The 25,020-nt window shown below is 39.9% G+C and overlaps 1 protein-coding gene and 1 long non-coding RNA gene across 2 annotated transcripts in view; one reads left to right on the top strand and one right to left on the bottom strand.

Annotated features, from left to right (window-relative positions):
* Positions 1 to 12,470: 12,470 nt before the first annotated feature.
* LOC111871543 (acetylcholine receptor subunit beta-like 1) overlaps positions 12,471 to 25,020 on the top strand; it is a 160,498-nt gene continuing 147,948 nt past the window's right edge. Inside the window, exon 1 of the mRNA XM_023864714.2 lies at positions 12,471 to 13,563. Coding sequence (XP_023720482.1) covers positions 13,482 to 13,563 — 82 coding nt within the window. The 5' untranslated portion in view covers positions 12,471 to 13,481. The remainder of the gene's footprint in view (positions 13,564 to 25,020) is intronic.
* Positions 20,702 to 25,020, bottom strand: part of LOC111871544 — a 148,414-nt gene continuing 144,095 nt past the window's right edge. Inside the window, exons 7-8 of the long non-coding RNA XR_004513782.1 lie at positions 22,775 to 22,988; positions 20,702 to 21,068 (exon numbers count right to left, since the gene is read on the bottom strand). This is a non-coding gene — a long non-coding RNA (uncharacterized LOC111871544). The remainder of the gene's footprint in view (positions 21,069 to 22,774; positions 22,989 to 25,020) is intronic.

The following is a 25,020-nucleotide window of genomic DNA, read 5'->3' as shown; positions in this document are numbered from 1 at the left end:
CAATATTTTGTTCGCTAGAATAGCAATAAATACTTTTACAACCAGATCTCTTGTACTGCAGACTTTCCCCACCAACCTATTTCTATTTTTGAATTGTGTTCAATATCACTAGTCAAGGAGGATGCGGTTGGCAGGGCATGTAGCACGAATGGGGGAGGCGAGGAATACATACAGGATATTGGTGGGAAAGCCAGAAAGAAAGAGACTACTGGGAAGACCAAGGTGTAGGTGGGTGGACAATATTAAAATGTATCCTAGAGAGATAGAATGGTATGGTATGGATTGGATTTATCTGGCTCAGGATAAGGACCAGTGGAGAACTCTTGTAAAGAAAGTAATGAACCTTCGGGTTCCATAAAAAGCTGGAAAATTCTTGAGTGGCTGCACAATTGGCGGGCTCTCAAGAAGGGCTCAGCTCCATAAGTAAGTTCAATATCACTTCACCCATATTCTTTGGGTTGGATTTCAGTGAAGTGCTATTAAGCTTGGTCCCCCCCCCCCAAAAAAAAAACATCGGAATAAGAGCCTCTGCAGCTCTGGAGTACAAGAGATTGGGTTGCAAATTATTTATCTGGAGAAAGTTTCTCACCAGTGCCTGGAAAGTCCTAACTTTTCTTTCACATGAAACACCTCTTTAACCAAAGGCACTGAACATTGTGAACTGTAACATACATGGACTACTTGTATTTAGGAAAGATGAAGCTGTTTTCATCAGAGATATATATATATATTAAACCACATAGTATCCTCATAACGCACACTTGAAAGCCACACACAATTTATCGGTAACCTTTAAATATTACAAAGCATGTATTGTAAGGAACAATACTCATGTTCCCATTTATTATTGTTTTTATTAGAATGATGGAATTCGAGAATGTGAAATACACACTTGTCAGCAAGCGTAAGAGTGCATTTAATGATATAAGAAAATCTGATATATTCATCTTCACCAGTTCAGTACTGGGCAGAATAATATGGCAGAAATAATAGCATATCTTAAAGAAATATAATGAATACTGAAAATTCGGTATCTATTCAGATTCCATTTCAGTAATGGAAAGGTTCATATGTCAAAAGTAACATATATTACAAAAAATGTAATGAATACTGAAAATCTGGTATCTCTTCATTTCCAGTTCAGTATTGGATACTATTATATAACAAAAACTATAATATATCTTAGAGAAATGCAGTTACTATTGAAAATCTTATGTTCATGTTCACCAGTTCAGTACAGGTAGGATTATATGGCAAAAGTAAGAGAAGGAATACACCTATAAAAACAAAAGTGAATAACATTGTAACGAAAATGAAATAGGTATAGAAATTTCATGAATAGTACCACGGATATTCAATCATTATACTGATTCTGCTTCTCAGAGTTTCACACTGAGGTGGATAACCTGAACTTTGCAAGTCAATTATAAAGTAATGCCTCTTCATTCTTACCTACACATAAACAAGACCCATGTGTGCCAGAACAAAATTTCCCACACAATTCTCGATTGAAATTTAATTACTTGAAGATAACAACAATAAAGAACCAAGGGCATGTCAATCACGGGAGAGAAATTCAAAGGGTATTTTGGTAGGATAAATTGAAGGGTCTGAAGGGGATACAAATAGAATATCTTGATGGGTGTTGGGAGAAATGGAGCCAAATGGGCAGGGTGTGGGCAGGATTACTTTATTATTATTTTTATTGGAATGAGAGACCATTTGGTACTCTGGTAGTTGTAGCTTATTCGACCAATCCTAGATGAGGGTGATTGTAGAGCAGTTGGTGAAATGAAGATTGGCAGGGGAAATCGAAGTACTTGGAGGAAATTTGTCCAAGTGCCACATTGTGTCCACCAAAATCCCACATCACGAGGCCCGGGAAGCTAGCGCAGGAGTCGTGTAGATGAGAATAAGGGGCAATTAGTTCTGTGAGAACAATGCAGTGAGGTCGTGGGTTCCATGAAATGGTAATTTCTTCGGGCACTGAGCGGCTGTTTGCAGGGAGTCAGCATAATGAGCTTAGTCCTGATGTATGCCATCAATGTAGAATTCGGTACCTGTAGGCAATAACGAATTTAATGGCTGTAAATTCTCTGCGGCCAGGGACCATATAACATTGCATATAAGTTCCAAATAAAATTTCCGTTAGTATAATGAAGTCTGTTAGCACATGTTTGCCGCGAGAAAATTCAGAGTTTCTGTCGTGACCACTTTCAAAATCATCTGTACCACAGTCTGAATCTGTATCACACAAGTGACTTTCAATTTTATCTTCCTCCAAACGAATTGAGGCCATTGAAATACGACTCAGGTCAGAGTGTACAATGTGAACTACAGAAGCCTTTGATCTAACGTCGCAAGTATGTTACAACGAACCAGCAATATAAAATATGTAATCTGAGAATATGATTCAGCAGAAATAAATATCAACTTCCGCTCGCACTAACTGACATGCCAGGAGCCAACAGGACTCGAGACCACGGTGTCTTTTTGTAAATAGAAATTGAAAAGTGAACAAATAAATACGTTTTTTTCTGCAGCTATAAACCAAGTCGTAGAATATGAGGAGGATCACAGAAAGCTGTAGCATAGATGATCTGGTGGCCGAGAGGTAAGGCGCCAGCGTTGTAACAAAAAAATCCGTGGTTCGAAACCACAAGGATTTTTGTAATGAGATTTTTCTGGAATTATATAGCGAGATGTAACATAAGAGGAAGATTAAAGGTCAAAACTTTCCGTGGCATCGGTGGCTCATTGGTAAAACACCGGCGTAGTGATTATAAGTTCCGATTTTCGGAACCAAAGCAGTTTTGTAAAACAAAAATGGAGTAACAAGATTTTTTCTGGAATTACGACTCGAGTTGTAACATAAGAGGAAGATTGATGAAAGAACCTTTCTGTGGTGTTAGTGGCCTATTGGTAAAGCACCGGTGTAGTGAATAGAAGTTTCGAGATTCGGAACCAACGAAAGTTTTATAAAATACAAATGTAATTAACAAGATTTTTCTGTAATTATAACAAAAGATGTAACATAAGGGGAAGATTAAAGGTAAAAAATTCCCGTGGCATTGGTGGTCTATTGGTAAAGCACCGGCGTAGTGATGCGAAGTTCGAAGGTTCAAGACCAAAGATATTTTTATGACATAGAAAGTGAGTTAATATGATTTTTCTGGAATTATAACCGAAGATGTAGCTTAAGAGGAAGACTAAAGAAAATAAATTTAAGTGGTGCTGGTGGTCTGGGGGTAAGACATCGGCTTAGTGTTCAGAAGGTCCCTGGTTCAAAACCAGTAGGATTTTTGTGAAAAAGAAAATAGGAAGAAGTTAGGAGATCGGGTAAAGGAGGAGGGAGAAACAGAGGGAGGGACCGGGGTGAGGGAATATTTTTGCTTTTTGCGGCCGCTCATTAAAACACTCAACCTAAGCGGGTTTTATTATAAATCCAAATGGGATCAAAAAGAAAAAAAGTTTGGCCCACCATCCGCCCACCAACCACCCGCCCTTAGGGGGTGAGTTTGGCTTATTCATTTGAGACCAAATTCTATGAGTGAGAGTTATCAAGGAAGTATTTAAACCTGTAGCGCATTCTGTTGACTAAAACCTCATGGAAAACCATGAAGTGTAGTTTACTGGCCTGTGCAAACCGCTCCTCTGAAAAATTCATTTTATAGGGTAGGGCAGAAGGTACTGAGGATGGAAGTGTGGGACCCCACCCTCATCCACCCTTATAATCACGCAGAAGGTTAATCGCTTGAGACCAGGCTTATTCAGCGAGATTTAAGAAGAAAATATTTTAAACTGCAGCGCCATCTGTTGAACATTACAACAACGTCTGTTCAATAGATGGCGCTGCAGTTTTATTTCATACTTGCTTAACTCTCGCAGATTTAGTTTGGTCTCAAGTATTTAACTTTCTGCGTGACCCCAACAGCGGTCGTGGGCACGGTCCCACGTTTCGCCATCTGTGGAGTAATGTTCAACATATGGCGCTTTTTATTATTACATATGAATGTGAATACTATGGAAGCGACCCATGCTTCGCCATCTGCGGAGTAATGTTCAAAAGATGGCACTATTTTCTTATTTCATATGAATACTATGGAAGGGTGGAACTCCACCCTCACCCGCTCTTGGAGTCACGCAGAAAGTTAATCACTAGAGATCAAGCTCTTACAGCGAGAATTAACAAGAAAATATTTAAAACTGTAGTGCTATCTGTTGAACATTACACAACAAGTGATTAACTTTCTTCAGAGGAGCGGTTTGCACAACCCAAAAAGATACTAAGACGCTACATTTTAACTACACTTCGTAGCTTTCTATGAGGTTTAAGTCCACAGATGGCGCTTCCATAGTATTCACATTCATATGTAATAATAAAAAGCGCCATATGTTGAACATTACTCCACAGATGGCGAAACGTGGGACCGTGCCCACGACCGCTGTTGGGGTCACGCAGAAAGTTAAATACTTGAGACCAAACTAAATCTGCGAGAGTTAAGCAAGTATGAAATAAAACTGCAGCGCCATCTATTGAACAGACGTTGTTGTAATGTTCAACAGATGGCGCTGCAGTTTAAAATATTTTCTTCTTAAATCTCGCTGAATAAGCCTGGTCTCAAGCGATTAACCTTCTGCGTGATTATAAGGGTGGATGAGGGTGGGGTCCCACACTTCCATCCTCAGTACCTTCTGCCCTACCCTATAAAATGAATTTTTCAGAGGAGCGGTTTGCACAGGCCAGTAAACTACACTTCATGGTTTTCCATGAGGTTTTAGTCAACAGAATGCGCTACAGGTTTAAATACTTCCTTGATAACTCTCACTCATAGAATTTGGTCTCAAATGAATAAGCCAAACTCACCCCCTAAGGGCGGGTGGTTGGTGGGCGGATGGTGGGCCAAACTTTTTTTCTTTTTGATCCCATTTGGATTTATAATAAAACCCGCTTAGGTTGAGTGTTTTAATGAGCGGCCGCAAAAAGCAAAAATATTCCCTCACCCCGGTCCCTCCCTCTGTTTCTCCCTCCTCCTTTACCCGATCTCCTAACTTCTTCCTATTTTCTTTTTCACAAAAATCCTACTGGTTTTGAACCAGGGACCTTCTGAACACTAAGCCGATGTCTTACCCCCAGACCACCAGCACCACTTAAATTTATTTTCTTTAGTCTTCCTCTTAAGCTACATCTTCGGTTATAATTCCAGAAAAATCATATTAACTCACTTTCTATGTCATAAAAATATCTTTGGTCTTGAACCTTCGAACTTCGCATCACTACGCCGGTGCTTTACCAATAGACCACCAATGCCACGGGAATTTTTTACCTTTAATCTTCCCCTTATGTTACATCTTTTGTTATAATTACAGAAAAATCTTGTTAATTACATTTGTATTTTATAAAACTTTCGTTGGTTCCGAATCTCGAAACTTCTATTCACTACACCGGTGCTTTACCAATAGGCCACTAACACCACAGAAAGGTTCTTTCATCAATCTTCCTCTTATGTTACAACTCGAGTCGTAATTCCAGAAAAAATCTTGTTACTCCATTTTTGTTTTACAAAACTGCTTTGGTTCCGAAAATCGGAACTTATAATCACTACGCCGGTGTTTTACCACTGAGCCACCGATGCCACGGAAAGTTTTAACCTTTAATCTTCCTCTTATGTTACATCTCGCTATATAATTCCAGAAAAATCTCATTACAAAAATCCTTGTGGTTTCGAACCACGGATCTTTCTGTTACAACGCTGGTGCCTTACCTCTCGGCCACTAGAGCATCTATGCTATAGCTCTCTGAGATCCTCCTCATATTCTATGACTTGTAGTTCGGCTGTAGAACTACGGCTTCTGTAGTTCACATTGTACACTCTGACCTGAGTCGTATTTCAATGGCCTCAATTCGTTTGGAGGAAGATGAAATTGAAAGTTACTTGTGTGATACAGATTCAGACTGTGGTACAGATGATTTTGATAGTGGTCACGACGGAATCTCCTAAAGTGAAGTCGATGAAGAACCATTATCTTCGTCGACAACCTGGGGACCACCATACCAGCATGACAGGAGGGATGTGAATATTTTTTTCCTGTGGTGCAGTGGGGATAAATATGAATGAAGCTCCACACGTAAATAAGGATTCCACCGCACTCTGCGTTTTCGTGCTTTATTTCGCAGGATTTATCCAGCTGCTGGTGGAAGAGACTAACAGATATTATCACCAGGACCTAGTCAGACTTGAAGACAGACCTTCTCCGCGCCCTGATGTAACCAGCTCTGAGATGTTTCTGTTTCTAGGAATCATCACTCAAATGGGACATAATGTAAGCGACAGACTAAAGGACTACTGTTCAACTGCTGAGCAATTTTGCACGCCTTTCTACAGTAACACAATGAAACGCGACCGTTTCCTTCCAATTCTTCATTTCATTCATTTTGCAGATAACAATACAGATATTGACAGGAATGCCGACAGTAATGACCTACTATGGAAAATTCATACCATCTTCGATAGTCTGAATGACGCATATCAAAAATATTATAATCCTTCTGAATATTTGTCTGGTGATGAAATTATTGTCAAGTTCAAAGGGAGGTTGTTTTCAGACAGTACATTCCTACGAAACATAAACGTTTCGTAATCAAAACCTACTAACTCTGTAATGCTGCTGGGTATACATATGACATGAAGGTTTACTTAGGGAAAGACAGGACACGTGCCGACCAAGATATGACAGCAACACATGCTACGATTAGGGACCTGTGCATAAGGGTTGAGGGAGTAGGCCTCAAACTGTATATGGACAATTTCTTTTCATCGCCAGACTTGTTTGACGAACTAATGACGAAGAAAATAAGTTGCTGTGGGACATTCAGTCCGAATCGGAAGGACTTGCCTCAAGACTTTCGCAACAGACAACTTCGATTGAAGAAAGGTGACACTCGGGTTACGGTGAGAGGCGACATGACAGCACTAGTCTGGAAGGATAAACGTGACGTTCATATGTTGATAAACATGGGCTCTCCTCCAGCAGAAGGCATTTTCTGTGATGAGCATGGAAATGCCATCAAACCAGCAATTGTTGCGGATTACAACAATCACATGGGATATATCGACAAGGCAGACAGAATGACAAACAGCTATTCCATCAATCGTCGTACTTGGAAATGGACAAACAAATTGTTCTTACGTCTCCTGGATCTGACGATTCTGAAGTTTCATCATGTTGTCATGCTGTGGTGCGAAATTGTGACATCGAGACTTTCGTCTCGCCCTTGTGCGAAATATGCGGCAACATGCTGCAAAGGGTCCACCTCACCCACAACGGCCCATAGGTCGACCTCCTGCTCTGTCATCTACAATATGTCGATTAGAGGAAGCCAATCGACATCACTGACCAACTTCCTCAACCACGAGACTGAACTGTCGCGTGTGCTCTTCACGTGGAAAGAGGAGAAATATCCAAAATGCGACTTTGGAAACTGCATTTTCGGGTGTTTCAGGAGTACCACACAAAGGCTAGTTTCAGTTAGATGATGCAGGAGTGAAGCCTGTTTACTTATCAAGCTGATGCCGGAAAACAATGGAAGTAAAACAAAGATTTTTATCTAACAATTAGTTTTTCAAAACACTGTGGACTACACGTCCCATATGGCGCACTTCGGCCACGACGACTGCACTTTAAATATCCTATACGGCGTACTTCATCTCTTAAAGGTTAAAGTAAGTGGAACCGGTAACAACAATTGTACTTCAAAGGGTTTAACAGTTTCAGTTTTTAGAGGAATTTTGTTTATATAGGGGTTTTCCCTACGAAATCGCCGTAATAGTATAAATTGGGGGCACGTTTGCTTGTAATCTAGTTTCAGTTGCTGGTAGCTTTCCTTTTATCTTTCGTAACAACATGAAGGATCATCCAATGAAATCAGGTATGTTCTATTTCAAAATGCTACTTAATTATGTAGTTTATGCCTTAGTTTTTCCTTGTAGAAACAAACTTTAGCAATTTTTTTTTTTTAGAAGTAAGCACTCTCGCTTTCCTGGTTAGAGGAATGTTTCCTTGAAATTGAGGTCCCTAAGGGAAGTTAAAGCTATAGATTTGAAAACGGTTCACACAAAGGTTAGACTGGTTCCCCGAATGTCACTGGAAACAATTCCTAGATATAGCCAAATATGAAATGGCAAAAGTAACGCCCAATACAAAGCGTTCCAAGAAACGACAAAATATTGATTAACATAACAATTACCGTTATCAACGTTATATCCTTATCAATATATCCAATATCCAACTTCATATTGTAGATGGCATTTGAAACACGAAAGTTCGCGGCCGTGATCGAAATTATAACTTGTCAGGGGCCACTTCAATACAGTTCACATCACATCTTATTTCTAAAAAAAATGTTTTAATGTGAGATTTCAGGTTGATTTTTTTTTTTTTTTGGTTTCTTCAATTACGTCTAGGTTTGCCAGCTTATTCTTTATTCTGAAAAATTTAGCATCCACGCATGCTACATGTTCTGCTCACCTTAATCCTGTTGCACCACATTTTCATGCTTGCTGTTTATTTATAGACGCTTTCGATAGTTAAGAATTTATAACGCCGCATTAAGGATCGTAAGTGAATAATGAATTAGAAAGAATGTGGAAGAAGACGTGTTTGTCCTGGCTTAGGTTAATGTCTGGAGAACATGAGGAAACGACAATCCTTAGACAGGATAGTCCTTCTCGAAAACGAAATTTGAAACTGCAACTTCCGGAATACTGAGCACAAGCGCGGCGTTCTGTCTACACTTCCTGTGTCTCTCATGTCGCCCTTCAAACAACATGAAGAGGTTTACTGAGAAGACCGTTTCGCAGTCTAAAGAGCACACTCTCTAAGAAAGCCCAAACTCTGCGAGTGTGGGTTGCAGTCCAGCTGGGTTTATGTCTGAGCTTAACCTGACAGATTCATGATTTCAGAAGCTAATTCTGAATTGGAACGGACCAAAGAGCACTGAAGCTTACAAGATGGGGACAAGACGAAGGGTACAAATTACAGTAGTCCTCATTATGTAATAATTCTGCACTGTTATCTCCGAAACACCAAAATATTCTTGAGAGAACTTTGTTCTCCAGCATCCTCAATCTGTTTTCTTCATCTGAATGAGGGGTAAAATTGCATACCCATATGAAAGTAAAAGGTAAAGTTATCCCTAAGTTTCATTATTGAAATACAATGAAGATATATGGGGGAGTGGAGGTATAGCTCCAACACTCTCGACCTCGGCACTAGATGACTGGTCAGTTTCACATCCCAACCACTTTACTCTTCGGGAAAGAGACCCCACTCCTGGTTTGATGGGAAGTGTAGGCTTAGGTTCGGTCTGGACGGTCTAAAGTAGAGAAAAATATCTTGCATCTGTCCGGAGTCGAACTCCGGTTCTCTAATCCGTAATCCCTCGCTATAAAGACTGAGCTCTTCTTTTTCCCACCCATATGAAACCAGAAAGAAAATTATAAGTTGACATACTTTTAATTCTTCAGTTTATACATTAATTGAGGGCGGACGAAATATTTTTCCTTAATGTACCCTGAGAAAAGATTATGTTTTTATATTTTAATTTCTGAGATTACGGGTTAGTCACAGTCACAGTGTCAGTTTTCCTCTTGAATCTATTTTGCGTAATTTCTTAACGTCTTACTATTTCCTTGTCAGGTCCAGAATTCTATTCAATACTTTCTTCTCCAAGTTCATCAATCTGTATTCTTCGCACAGATAGAGAAGCCGAGCACTACACTCACATAAAATGCTCCTCATATCACAGTGCTAAACGTCGTAGTCAACAACTACAAGCCGGTGTAAACCTAGTACTTACGGTTACCTCTTACATATCATCACATCAGCTACTTAGTCTCTTATCTCTGCATTTTGTGGGTGTGATCTGCCATCAAGCCAACAAAAAGAAGAAGAATAAAGAACACAGCTAACCCTCCCCTCCCGTCGACCAAGTACTACCAACTGCTGTCGCACCCTGCCCTCCGCCCCCGCCCCGCCCTTCATTGCTGCTCTACTTTCAGCAGAGAAAGGCTTACCGATCTCGCCATGTAAATCTAGCCCACCCCGTCTCTGTATAAAAGCTCCTATTTCCCTTAAATTCTACAGTTCAGATAGGCTGCAGAAACATTATCACAAGCTCCATTCGTCCTATATAAAGCTTCAAAACAAATTCGACGCTTAACCGTCTACTGCACAGTAGTTACTGGATGCACTAACTGCTTTACTATTAAAAACTATTCATTTCTCCCACATAATATTCTTACGTGTGTTGTATAATCTTCACAGTAACAGCAGTTACTTCTGTAAATATCGGAGTCACACTCAGAATTACTTTACGACTGGCGGTTTAACGCCAATCATTTCGTCTTGGCCAACAAACCCCTTGAGACTCACGACCAGCAACTTTTTTTAACTGAATACTTGCTTTCAGAATGCTTATGTAACATTCTCTCTGACTAGAGGATGGGTCTGTAGTTTACAATTGCTGTCAGTCCTCGTCAGCGCAGTCATTCCTAGGTCCCACTCCTGCGTGACTCCTAACCATATTTTATAGTCTCAGATTTGAGACTCCTCCAACCTGGAAAGCCAGGTCTCAGTATTTGTATACCTCAGGAACGAGGTGGCCCAGTTATGAACCCAGGCAATGGGCTCCCTTTTCGTCGCCTCCTACGGCTCACAGTGTTATGGTAGTTTAAATATCATTTAAATATCATTTACAGATCGGTCTTTTTAACGTAAGTCCAGTGTGTTTTCTGTAAGGTAGGGTCTCAGTCTTTATATATTGTTTAGAAGAATGCCAAGCTTCAAAGAGTTAAGATGTGCAAAAATCCTGTCTACCACAAATATAATCTACTTTGTTTTCGCAAACGAATCTCCGATAACCAAATCACGTTAATATTGTCACGTATCCGGGTTGTGCGTGACTAATAAGCCAGATTTTGGATTTGATGATCGAATTTATTGGACCTTTATACAAATGGCGACAACAGTTCACAAATCACTATCTGACAGTCATATTCTCCTACTGGACACTCTAGACTTCTGGCGACATTTCTCTATTCCACTATTCAGCTGTACACACAATCTTCTGACTGCACTCTTATAACTCCTCGACACGGATCTCACGGAAAACACCGTCTTCTCTTGTCAAAAATGCGTCTTTATTGATCCGTTGTCTAGCAATGGATGTCCTTCTATTGTTGGGCGCTTTTGTCATGGAAACGTGTTTGACGACTCATTACCTAACAATGGGTCTACTTGTCACAATGCAATTATTTATCTGCTATGAAATTGTCACTACCAAATTCTAAATAACCCAATATGATCACTGTAACAGGTTTGGACGAAAGTTCACTACCTAATTCCAGAAGACTGTGTGTCATGGCTTAGAATAATTATGTTTGGTGTGGAAAGAAACGCCACTATGGTGTTAAGCATAATTTAAATTCTAAATCTCTCTTTCGATTTACAGTGAAAATTCAGGTGCGTCGACCCTAACCCAGTCATTAAAAACTATACATATCCAGGCTCCAAGTTTCAGTAAGATTCTGACAGTGGTTAAGGCTATTACTCTGTGTTCTGGAGGATATGATTTCGAATCTTTGTCCGCGTTTCTCCACATCTCTCTGGTTAATTTTTAAAATAGTACATTAAAAGACGTCATGGCAGTTTGCAAATGCTTTCCAATTGACCGTTCACAAAGATTCCACTCCTGTGCATTATATAGTATTTGAAGATGATAAAGCATTGTTCAATTACCAGAAATAAATCCCCCACGTTCCTCTGAATAATCGTTCATTTTCCCACGCTTTCCGAATTCATTGCTAATACAGATTCTTACGTTTGTGCAAAGTAACTTATGTAGCTCTTCCCGAACTAACCAGCTAACTCCTTGTAGCTAATAGTCGCTCAGCTAATCATGGAATTCACCGCTTTTATGGAAACCGATGGTTCATTACCGCCTTTACAAGAGTCCATCTGTGGAACCTGTCTAGGGTAAGATCAGTCCTGTTCACGTCCTCACACTCCTTTTCTTTATAATCTATTTCAAATGTATCCTTTACAGTTCAGACCTCAGATATTTCAGACAAATGATGAGATAATATTTTAGAAAAATCTTCCACAGCCTTCTTCTGATCCCTCCGTATCCAGCATCATTAGCATTTGAAAAGCGTTGTTAAATAAGCGAAGTATTGGTGCCTGGCTGAATGTCTTGAGTACGGGTAATACACAACACTGAGCGAACCAACCCTTCTTTTGGTCGATATACGGAGCTCAGGCGGTACCGGGCTTCGAGTGTCTAACCCCGAAGATACGTTCGATGGGATTGGTTGGTTGCTGCGCGTCTGTGCATTATTAACTGTGGACCCGGTCGGGCGGGAGGCGGGCGCGAGCAAGGCTGACGTTCTAACCCCATTGTGCGTGTATACCGTTCATGCTACTTGATGTTGCTAACGAGGTGGGAAGTCTCCGCCATCACGGCAAGTGATGCACATGGAAACGCAGTTTCATGGACGCCAGTTGCATCGGATGAAATGAAGCAGGGAGTGGTCTTGTAAAACAAAGACTGCGTTATGGTACAGACACGTGAAAAGCGAACATAGATCATATGCAGTCAGAGTTGCGCTTCTCTTTACGAAGCCTCGAGTGTCACTTGCTCTCGTGAATGTTTGAATCTCCGGGTTTTGTTGGTGTCACAAACTTCTGCTGTCTTGGTAAAGGGGGTTGCGACCGTAGTGATGGTCCACATGTCGGGGATCAGCAGCAGAAGTACTACAACTTCGCGTCGATGGACCTGCTATGCCACCAGTGGTCAAATCATCAGCAAAAATGCAGCGGTCTACGTGAGGAAATCCATCAGCAGCAGCGGCAGGAGTTTAAAGGAATCATCAGGAATATCAAGAAAGGGGAACTGACAACAATACATCATGAAGTGGGGTCAAAGAGGTCAAAGTGATGTGGACATAGGAAGTAGATTATACGTAATTTGCAGATGTATAGGAATTTATCACGAATACTACTCCGTTCTTTTTTCTACGACATGAATTCTTGAAACAAATATATTTGTAACAGTAAGATTTTCAGTGATCGTCGGTATTTATTTCAATTTTTTCACTACAAGTACATAATTATAATTAAGGCGAGTGAAGGAATGTGCGCATAAAATAATCCTGAAATGTTACATTAAATTCTGTCTTATAGTGCGGGGAAATCTAGTGATGTCACTGGTGAAGTCGGGGTACATGTAGCAATGGAGACTGCAGGAGCAGAGTGTTGTGAAATATACTTCCAGAATAGGCACTGACAAACTGTGAACCGGTCTCTCTGTTGCCGCGATATGGTGCCAGAGAGGGTCGGCTTCTTGGGAGGACTTCCAGTCACACCTTGCAGCTAACCGAAGAGGCTACCGCCCCGTCCCCAGTCAGCTGCTGCAGGCCAACATGAACCGGGTGATGCGAGCCCTAGTGCCTGTAGGCCTCGTCCCTGTTTCGCTCTTCTTCTTCTGGCTGCTTGTGCTGCCCGGTCAGTAACCAGATAAACCAAACCGGAAGTGGGGTAATTGAAAGGAAATGAAATCATGAATTATGACGTTAAGTTCTGCAGGTTATATCATAGCCTGTCCGTTCCTCGCGAATGCTCTTGATTTATATTCGAGAGGTACTTTGTTCAAGTCTGGGGACCCGAAATTCTGGATAAGGTTTTATGTGGCTTTCATTGTTACCTTCAGAAAAATTCATATTTTATACAGACCCAAATCATGAACCGCTTCTTTCTCCACTTTATTTAGGTCACTATACAGAACACTCCTGCTCTTTTATATTGCGGAGGTCAAAGATTCGAAATCTTGGACCTAAGCCTGATTATCCTGACGGAGGTTTCTCGTGGTCTTCCTCGAAGAATTTCAAGGAATTTTTTGGATCTGAAGATATTACACGACCGCTTTCTTCCTCAGTCTTTTACATATGTATCGTAAGTAAGTAAAGGTATACGTGTGCTTAACTAATGAAACACTACGGCGTGAAGGCGTATGGGGGAGTGAATGTATACATCCACAGTTTCTTGACCTCAGCCCTAGTTGCAGGTGAGTGGTCAGCTTCACGCCCCTGCTGCTTTACCTCCGGGGAAAGAGCACCTGGTACTCATTGGATAGGAGGTTGGGTAGAGCTCAGAGCCGGTCTGGACAATGTAGAGAAGATAAAAATTCTTGACCCTACCGGGACCCGAACTCCGACCCTTCTGTCGCTATACCGACTGCGCTATCCCGGCTCCTATATTTATTCATAGTAATAATCATCCAACCATTCGACGCTATATAACTTTACAACTGAAATGTCGTCATTAAATAAATAATTTTTATTTATTTAATTTATTTATCTCTAAATATAATAGCCTCTGCGGTTGATAAGTATCATTAAATTACATTCAAACCGACCTACACTGCACTTTTGTGTATTTCTTTACTCCACTTCCGATTAATATTCTTAGTATTTATGCACAACATGTCTGCCAAAGTTCTGTCTGTAGGAAGTAATTCGGAAATCAGATCCGAAAATTGCATTAATGAATTAACGTCTGAGTTATATCACCTATTAACATCATTAACCTCAGCTTCGTGGTGATTATCATATTGGCCCATCCCTGCTCCTAAATCATAAGCTACCATCTCTTCATTAGAATCCAGCCACTTATTTCTATCGACCTTCTCATTAAGTTCAGCCCATCATAACACCACACGGGATTATTCAATGACTCAAGGTCACTTAATCAAAAAGTTTATTTGTAATTGATATTTTTTCCAAAAGAAATTTATTTTTATTTCATCTCAGATATTTCGAGGGTGGAAGTCTCTAGACTTGTGATCTCTCCTTTAAAATACGTGGACGAAATCAATTTTTCACTTTCAGATTATGGATGGGAATTATATAAACTAGGGCCTTTCAAAAATATAACCTGTCTGAGTTTAACCGTCTTTTGGAATATGACGACGGAAATGGCGGAAATGTACCAAAGTTTATAAAGAAAATTCCTACCACATTACACGGTGTTTCATCCCAGAACAAAATAATCTTCATGTTCGCCATCATGAAACCTTGAAATCTCTCTCTCACTCGCAAACACACACACACACAGATACACCGAGTCTGTTATGTATGTATGTATATATATATTAACCTATTTAACTTTTTTAGAAAAAGAAAAGAACACTTGTTAGATCACCTTGCTCCCTGTGTATCTGTCTGCTTCCCCCCCCCCATAATTTTTGTTAGGAGGCCACATTTCTGTCTGTGTGTCCCCCATTTTATTTTTCATTCTCTATGCAGTCCGTGCTGTACTCTAGGAAAGTAGGCGATTAGTTCTTGTTTACTGATGCTACGCCAGGTAGGCAGATTATGTAACTTAATCTATTATTTCACCATTTGCTTTGATGAGTTGAGGGAAATTATGAAGATGCTCAGAATAACCGGCCCCATGGTCGAGAATCAGCCACAATATCTGAAGAATACGAAGTAGGGGTTGTAATCGCGTTGTTATACACACAATTTATTAATTTATTTTAATGAGACAAAAACGTAAACACCCAACCCGTCACACCTGATTAATTTCAGTCATCTTAACAGCTAAAACGTAATGAATTATTAAGATTACAGTCTTCTGGAAAGTAATTTTGTGTAGTCTGCTAGGGAGGTATGGATGTTTCAGAGGAATCCGACGCTTCCTTCGTCTAGGCCGACTATAGTGGCAGTAAGTTCCTTGGAAACCTCACTCCCTTAAAAATTATTCGACATCACATTTCAGAAGTCAAGAATATTAATGCTTACCGCAGTGAAAATCTGATCTCATGCAATGAAATACATAAAACTCTCTGACTTTCAGTAAAATTCTAATTCCATAAATAAAATACAATATATTTATTCATTTAATTAAATTACAAAACTATTTGTTAAGCTGACCATCAATGCAGCATTTTAATTTTATAACGTGGAGGGCGAATATTAATTGAGTTAAAAATCATCGTTAAATAAAGCAGAATAAACTCTTTAATCAAGCGTTTATAAATGTCTGTTTTAGGAAGCGTGGACTGTGAATTATTATAAAACAATAAAGCACAATGCAACAAATTCCTAAGTTCTGACTATTGCTAAGTCTTGATGGATTTCTTGTTAAATAAAATTGACATTTTATGCCGTTCTTCCTTTAAAGATGAACATGGGGGCATAATTAACGATCATTTATGAGTAATCAATCTCGGAATGTGGAATTTGAAAAACTATTCGATTCTTCTGGCATTCTAAAATACAAATTATGCTAAAGTAAAATAAATGTATCCCTGAACAGGTCATGGAGGCCCATAGAGTTGTGAGATGTTGAGGTTCCTACAGTTTCTAGACAATCGGTCCATAGATGGCGACAAGGTTGTCAGCCCTACGCGCCAGCCGCCCTTTACCCCCCAAAATATTCCAAAAATATTCCTGGTACTCATTTCTGTTAGAGGCTGAGTCGACCCGAGGGCCATAGTGCGGCTGGAAGGATTAGGTCAATTGAAAAAAAAAATCCAATGTCCTCATCTGGACTCGAACCCGAGACCTTCCGGTTTGTAGCACAGTGCCTCAACCACCTACGCTACCGCGTACCTCTAAGATCCATTTTAATATTGTCCACCCACCCACTTTTTAGTCATCCAATTGGTCTCTTCCCTTTTGGCTTTTCCACCAATATCCTATATGCATTCCTCTTATCCCCCATTCGTGTTACATGTCCATACCATCTCATCCTCCTTGACTTGATCATTCTAATTAAACTTGGAGAAGAGTACAAGTTATGAAGCTCCTCTTTATGCAGTTCTCTCCAACCTCCTGTCAATTCATCTCTCTTCGGTCAAAATATTCTCCTGAACGCCCTGTTCTCAATCACCCTCAGTATATGTCCCTTCCTTAATGTCAGAGACCAAGTTTCACACCCATACAGAACAACAGGCAAAATTATAGTTTCGTGTATTCTAATTTTTATGTTACTTGGTTACTATTAGTTCAAAGACTGTAACAGTCTGTGATAAATTAATAGTGTACAAATTATACATTTGCTGCACGGCACATCCATGATTATAACATATTTGTCAATATTTTCTGCACGGTTTAAATAATTTGTCACTGTTTTTCTGCCGTAAGTTTCCCAGATAAAGCCAGCTCAGTAGCCGAGATACTTTGATGTTCGCAGCGTCATAAATTGAATATTGTGTACACTACGGATAACATCATAGAATTTAGTATCTAAAACTCTTATAGATGGCGGACACCTATATATGTAGTTCGGTTCTTAACTTTTCTGTACGCCGAATATCAAAATACAGCTTAGTATCTCAGCCTGTTTCTATATGGCGGATAGTAAAACAGAGATCAATTTCTTAACATTTCTGCATACCGGATACCAAAATAGCTTAGAATCTCAACTTTTCTGCGTGTTAGATGTCAAAACAGGGAGCAGTTTCTTAACTTTTTCTACATGCTGGATATCAAAACATAACTTAATATCTCAACCTTTTTCAACATTGCGGGTAACAAAACAGAGATCAATTTCTTAATCTTTCATACATGGCGGATACCAAAACGTATTTTGGTGTCTCAATATTCCATTTTACTTTTAACTTTTCGCTGCCAAAGCACCAAAATTGGATAATACGAAATGTCAGTAATTACTCAAAAAATTATAATAAAATGCAGAAAATTCCCGCACGAAAGTAATGTCAGAACTAACCGATGAAATGACCTATCAGAGCTGAAAGAATCTGGTGCTTATTAATGAACTTTTTCGATTGATTCGTATGCAGAAATGAATTTGAACTCGTAGTTTGAAGGAACACTAAGCTCTAATCACTGCACGCTCATGAGGGTATCGTGCGACTAACCGGCTGAGAGAATCTACTTTCAAGTATTGTGTCCATATAGAGTCAAAATGCTCATTCTCTTCAAATCTTCTATGAGAACATTTTAAAAATGTTTTTATCTAATTAGACTTAATATCAAGATGAGACGTGTTCTCTGTAGTGTATTTGTCCTGCATTTTTACAGTAACAAGGAAAGTTCTTGATTCTTACATTTGCTCCTCCGAGAAGCTATTAAAGTCTCTGATTCCGAGAGAAAATCCCAAAGATTCAACATCACTAGCACCAAGACCACCATTAGACATGATCCTCAGCTAGGTACAGTCATCTTCCGCGTTCATTCCCTGTATCTTCTATATCAATCTCGTTGTTGTCCTTTCAGTTCCGTCCAGTCTTTCCAAATGGCTGCAGTCCAAATCATGCCCCATAATATTTTCCACATATATATATACGTATCTTCCATCTTCACTCTGTCAATATGCTCCGCTCGTGTTAGTCTCCGAGCACTAGGATACCTGTGCAAATCGCAGATTTTCTTGTTGGGCAACTGCGAAATTACGACTGTACTTTATCATTTTCTGTCCTATCTGTCTTCAGACACCTGTCTTGTGTGATACTTTCACGGTGCAAGAGAATTCGTCTCACGTACATAAAATCGTTTGGAATTTGAGGATTCCATGGGTGCTGAAGTTTCTTGAAGTTTGAGGTTTGACAAACCTGCATAATGAGGAGCTTCATAACTTGTATGCTTCTTCAAGTATAATTAGAATGATCAAGTCAAGGAGGATGAGGTGGCCAGGGAAGAGGAATGCAAAGAGTATATTGGTTGGAAAAAGAAAAGGAAAGAGACCACTAGGAAGATCAAGACGTGGGTGAGTGGGCAACATTAAAATGGATCTTAGAGAGATAGAATGCGACCGTATGGATTGGATTGATCTAGCTCAGGATAGGGAAGAGTGGAGGGCTCTTGTGAACATCGTAATGAACCTTCGTGTTCCATAAAATGTTCGGAAATTCTAGAGTAGCTGCAGAATTGGCGACCCCTGAAGAAGGGTTCAGCTCCATGAGTAGGTAACTAAGTAACCAATTAGGACCGATACGACAGCATATTTGAATAAAGTGACCTCCGGGGGCAACATATTTTCGATTTCTCGTATTTTGTTGCGGTAGGTTCTTGTTTAAATTGAAACCAATCTCTCTTGATACTTTGCTCTATCGTGATCATTAACTGGAAATCTTATCAAAACACGTTGTTCAGCAATATAAATACATCCAGTCACGTTGTCCAGCTGTGTAAATATATCCAGTCACGTTGTTCAGGAATATAAATACAACTGTTCTATAAAATATGACACCATATCATGAGGTCTGGAAGTATCGTGTTAATAATTGTGATGAAGTGTTGAGGTAAATTTTTTGCTCTTATGAGAAGGGGAGTGGAATTTCTCGTAGTCTGGGTGTGTATATACTCTGATATAATTTTTTGTGATTAAAATGCTTGAGAACATCTTGTAATTTTCGTGATTACTAAGTTTTTAAGCTTTTGCAGTCGCCAGATAATCTAAAGAACACAGCGTTTCTGTAACTACATCGGCTTTTGTCCTTAAGTGAAAGAGCGGGAAGCCCGTTTCAGTAACTTCAGACACTACATCACACGTTCATCTGAGAATTGGCAGAGATACGCATATTTTCCAAATTGCTGTGTTTTTTATATCGGCTTTGAAGAAACTAAAACAAAACTAAGCAATCCTGCTTGTTATATACCATATATTTGAGAAGCGACTCATAAAATTTTATTATAAGTTTCTGTAAATTTTGGCTTAGAAAAACGTGATAGTCAGAAATTGTAGTCGTTCCAATACCTTTTCGTACAAAGAACCAAATTGTGATGGAAGTTCTTCTAGTAGTTTTGGAGATGTATCCCACAGAAAGATTGGACGTGACACTTTCCAGCACCCCGTGAGCAGAACGCACAAGCCAGCTCATGCATACAGTTCAGTATATCTGACTTTGGTTTATATTGAGTTTATATATATTGGTTTATTATATTGGTTTATATCTCTTGAGTGAGATTTCAGTACAAAGTGATTGGCAGCGATAATAATTTCTAGCCGAAACAGAAAGAATTATTTCAAAATTGATCGCAAAGTAAAGAAAATTAGCAAGACAGAAAGTGGGGAAATGTTATTTGGTATACAGGGAGGATTTTTACTTTGTTGACGGTTCCACGGCTTTGTGCTTAACGGCGAACGATGCACCGGTCGCCGTGAAAACGGAGAGCCGCAATACGGCCAACCAAATTAAAAGAAATCTCTGCATTTGTAGCCAAGTTCTGTGTAACAAAACAGCGTTTATTTTGAAGGGAACTATCTGCTGGAACGTCACGCTGTGTATTCTGGTAGAACTCTATAGATATTTCGGAAGGGCATATCCTTCTGACTCCATCTTCAGGGCCGAAAGTAATCCAAGTATCAAAAACGAGGCAGCGTTTAACATGCCATGAACAGCTATCTTCTTGGTTACCGCAGTGGGAATCTGTAACTCACAGGGTTATTTTATTATTATCAGGGAACCGCCATGTAAGTCCGTCTTCCCACGTATTCGCAAGTATCATGAATCTGGAATGTCCACGCTTATGTTCAGAAAGCCCCACCATTGAACCCTGTTCTGACTTCTTTTGATCCATTCCAAACCCTCAGATCCTATTTGTTTAAGGTTCACTTTAATATTGTCACGTATATCACAGTGACTAAGACGCGGGTTTGGAATGGTGAATCGGTTTATTGGATCTTCACTGGTTGTAACTACAAATAATTGTAACACTTTCAAGATCACTCTAATTATAACACACAAAGTGTTCAATTCACACGTTAAGTTTTCACAGGTCTTCTATGAACTTTCCGTGGCTGTCTGCTGCCGAGAACTGAAATGAACTGCTTGTGCTATTCTCGTTTTATAGTCTTCGTACGGACCACGCACAGAAAACACTCTTCAATTGTTGCATAAGGAGGACCATACAGAGAACATGTCGCGTGATTCCTACCCAGCGTCTTCATCGGTGCACTATTCCCTAGCAATGCGCAATAGCATTCGTCCATTGAGACAATTTTTCCATTGTTGCACGTTGACCGTGCTCACGAGCCGCTTCCTAGAAATGATTTGAGCAAATCCGTTACAATATTATCATTTCATTAACGTCTATGTCTCCAATATTGTACCTTCTTCAGAGGTCATCGATTGAAATGCCCTGTACATTTCTTACATCCTTCGCACTTGCTCAGTTGAGTAGCCCTCCCGTCACATCTCCTTGTTTTCATCAGCCCAGGACCCAATAATCTGGCGAAGAACACAACTCATGGAGCTGCTCCTTAGAAATTACATTTTCTCCGTCCGTCTTTTTTTTTCTCACTGAAATCTCTTTTAAGTTAATAAAATCAATGCGAGTTTACTTTGAGAGCAGGATAGTAGAAATTTGAATTTTCTTATTGAGCTCAAGACGTAGTCACACATTCTCAGCCCAAATCAATTTTTGTAAACTTCCAGTCGTACCAAACCATGTTACATATCGATGAACCAGGTCGGGTGAATTGGCCTGCTTTAGAAAAATTTAAATTTTAAATGTTTGAAATGAAATTCCTAATAACAGTCCCACTTTGCGGTTATGCAATTGAATAGTTGTGGAAGGCAGATTAAATGAATAAAGCTCTGAAAGCTTTCCGAGAAGGCAGAAATTTCGGGCATGCAACAGACCTTCCCAAAGCGCCACGAAAATTTCTCCGTTGTAGAATAATTTTTCAGGATAATACCAAGACGTCAAAAGATGGCCAAACCGTATTAACATATGGCAACAACAAAACCTGTTCAGCTTCCCTAATTAGTGGCTGTCCTATTCACCACTGGATTTCAGGAGAATATATGTATACTATTTGGGAAATGTCACCCTTGATAACAGTGTCATCAACCACTGAGTATAGTGTACCAGCTGATTTTAATTTCTGTGGCTTCATAGCCCCAACTTACCGTATTGGTTTGAATTTACGGGGATGGGATACAGTGGTTCGATGTTATGAATATTTTTCCCCCCCTTGGCACTATAGTCCCAGTGGACCTAGGCCTACCTCCATGAACTTCTCCGTTCACTTCGGTTTTTCTAGATCTTACACATTCGGTAGGAATCCTTGGGCGGGTGATCAGCTGGTCTCAAGGCCTCTACCTGTACACAAACAGAGAAAAACGCGCACACACAAACTAAACATCCATGCCCTGAGTGGGATTCGAACCCACGATCCCGGTTTCCAAGCGAGCGAAGACAGAACATGCCTTAGACCGCTCGGCTACCGTGACCGGCCTATGAATATGTTTTTTTTTTCAATGGCACTACAGCCCCAGTGGGCCTAGCCCTACCTCCATGAACTCCGTTCACTTCGGTTTTTCTAGATCTTACACATTCGGTAGGACTCCTTGGGCGGGTGATCAGCTCGTCGCAAAGCCTCTACCTGTACACAAACACAGAAAAACGAACACAAACATCCATGCCCTGAGTGGGATTCGAACCCACGATCCCGGCTTCCCGGCGAGCGAAGACAGTGCATGCCTTAGACCGCTCGGCTACCGTGACCGGCATGAATATGGTTAGGAATTTATAATTATCTGTGAATTGGTGGAACCGAGAAAATTATCTAAATATTTTTAATTTCATTTCATACTTCAAGTAAACGCAATGCATGTCGTTCATAAGGTTCGGTACATTAATAATATTTAGGGAAACAAATACTGTTTATTTTCAGAATCATACAAACCTTTCTGAGTACACTTTGCAAGTGGAATGTTAAAGCAAGTGGTACGCATATTTACCTGTGGGTTGTAATGGGTTAATTTCTCTGAAGGACTTGTTACGACAGCAGTGAAGAGCTAAGATGTAACGCCGCTAAAGCCTCTCTTGTTTGCTAGAAGTGTAAACCGGAGGGTGGAGCTGGTCTGTCTCTCAGTGGCAGGTTACCGATTCAATGACTACCGCCCGGAGAGAAGTCCCATTGATCGGACCGCAGTTGAAAAGCCCCAAGGGTTCCTAGAAATGGACAGGAGTTGATGTCATAACTAATAATTGGAAGTAAGCGAGGGGATACAGCAGCAGGATGGGCAAAATAACAAATAAATTCTTCACATTTTAATCTTTACCCAACATTTTATAGTCTTACATCAATGTATTCGTAGATAAAAAGACAAAATCTGTAACAGCGAAGGGGAGGTGAGAAATGACAACCTCAGAAGTTCGTTGCAAAACCAAGGTTACGTCAGGGAGCTGGACATAGATGGCTAATATTAAAATAGATCTTACAGAAACAGATTGTGAACATGCAAACCAAAATTAAATTCTGTATAAACTTTAGCGTAGACCGTAAATTTAAATATAATCGATTTTTTTTCCAGCAGTGTAGGAAATGGAACGTACGGGAAGACAGACTGACAAACGAGCTTTTCATTATGCGTTCGCTTGTACTATCATTTTCACTTTGTGCGAAGAACATAGAAGGTAGGTTAACTTCACATTATACACAAACAACTACTAGGGGGATGTCGTTTTTCATATTTTCACGTGTTAGGGGTTCCGTGGCTAAAAATATTGGTTTCTTGGTTGGATGATTGGATTTATTACCGTCTTCTTGTACGGTCACTCGTACTTACAAGCAATACAACGCCATCGCTGATTTACATGGTTTACAGTTCACCGTTACACACGTGCTAGGATTCCCAGACTTCATTAGTCTATCCTGGCAACGGAATTAAAACAATCTCATAATGACTAAATCCTCCGATCATACACTAAGACTTCATAGGCCGACTTCTAATTCTTCTTTAACTACTAACTTCCCGTTGTTATCTTCTACCAACAACTGACTACCTAAAGTCAAAGTTAAAGTTACTTTACGACTGACGGTTTACCGCCAATCAATTCATCTTGGGGTCAGGCCCCTTGAGGCCCAAGACCAGAGGTATTTTCCAACTGAACTACTGAGGTAATAGTCCCTATGTAACATCTTCTCTGACAAGAAGATGGGTTTGTCTCTTATGAAAATGATTGGTCTTTCTTCAAGCGTACTTCTCGCACATATAACATGTTATTGAAAATTCTCTCTTTTGCACTATAAGTCCTCTGTCAGTACGGGCTTTACAGAGCAGATCATGCCTAACTTACATATTTTATGATACAACGGCAGCTTAGTCATTTAAACGGTTGTAAGCTTGACCACCGCCAAGTTTAAGCCTCTTATATTTTCTCTGTCTGGCTTCACCTTATCCTATACAGCAAAACATGTTCAAACTAACTACCCCTTCATACTCTCTCCCTTATAAGTTCGCGGCACGGACCACGCAGCGTAGAAAACACAGTCCCACCATTGCTGTAGAGGCATGTTACCATGCAGTCTCGGAACAGACCACATAGAAAACCCCTTTCATTTTTGTAGCGTATTTTTATAGCCGCGTGTTTATTAGTCCGATACCCAGCAATGAATTATTCACCAAGAATCTGTCTCCACGGGAACACGTTTATCGAGCCGTTGCCCAACAATGGGTTGATACGTCATATTATTATAAAATTGCGGAATCCTGTTTTATTCCGTAGATCTGACCTTGTGTTCCCCTTATTTTCCCGTCTACGTGAAACATCGGTTGTTATTCTCTGTTCATTTTCGCTTTATTGTCACGAGAGAATATTAAACAACGTTGCACATAGACGGCAAAATAGCGGAAAGCAAAGTGAGATATCGTTCTTCATTTGTTGTTCTATTTTACGGTAGACCTGATGTAAGTCTACCTTAATCTGAGGTTACATTACGTCTAATGACCCATGATGGGAAGACGAAACAGAAGGGATGTGGAAGAAAATGGTCTTATTCATATAATTGTAATACGTATTACTCAAGGGTCAATGTAGGATTGATTTGATTAATCCAAACCTAAAGCCTATACAGATATCACTGTTCAACAAATATTGACACAGACTCCTAAAGCTAATCCGCCTTCCTATTTCAGTGTAAAATTTTGGAGTGCTGCTATGTGGTTCACTGATTATTCAATCTGTTTGGATGTGGACAGGG

The sequence above is a fragment of the Cryptotermes secundus genome, unplaced genomic scaffold (genome assembly GCF_002891405.2).
Source record: "Cryptotermes secundus unplaced genomic scaffold, Csec_1.0 scaffold1066, whole genome shotgun sequence".
Taxonomy (NCBI): domain Eukaryota; kingdom Metazoa; phylum Arthropoda; class Insecta; order Blattodea; family Kalotermitidae; genus Cryptotermes; species Cryptotermes secundus.
This window is presented reverse-complemented; position numbering and strand designations above follow the sequence as displayed.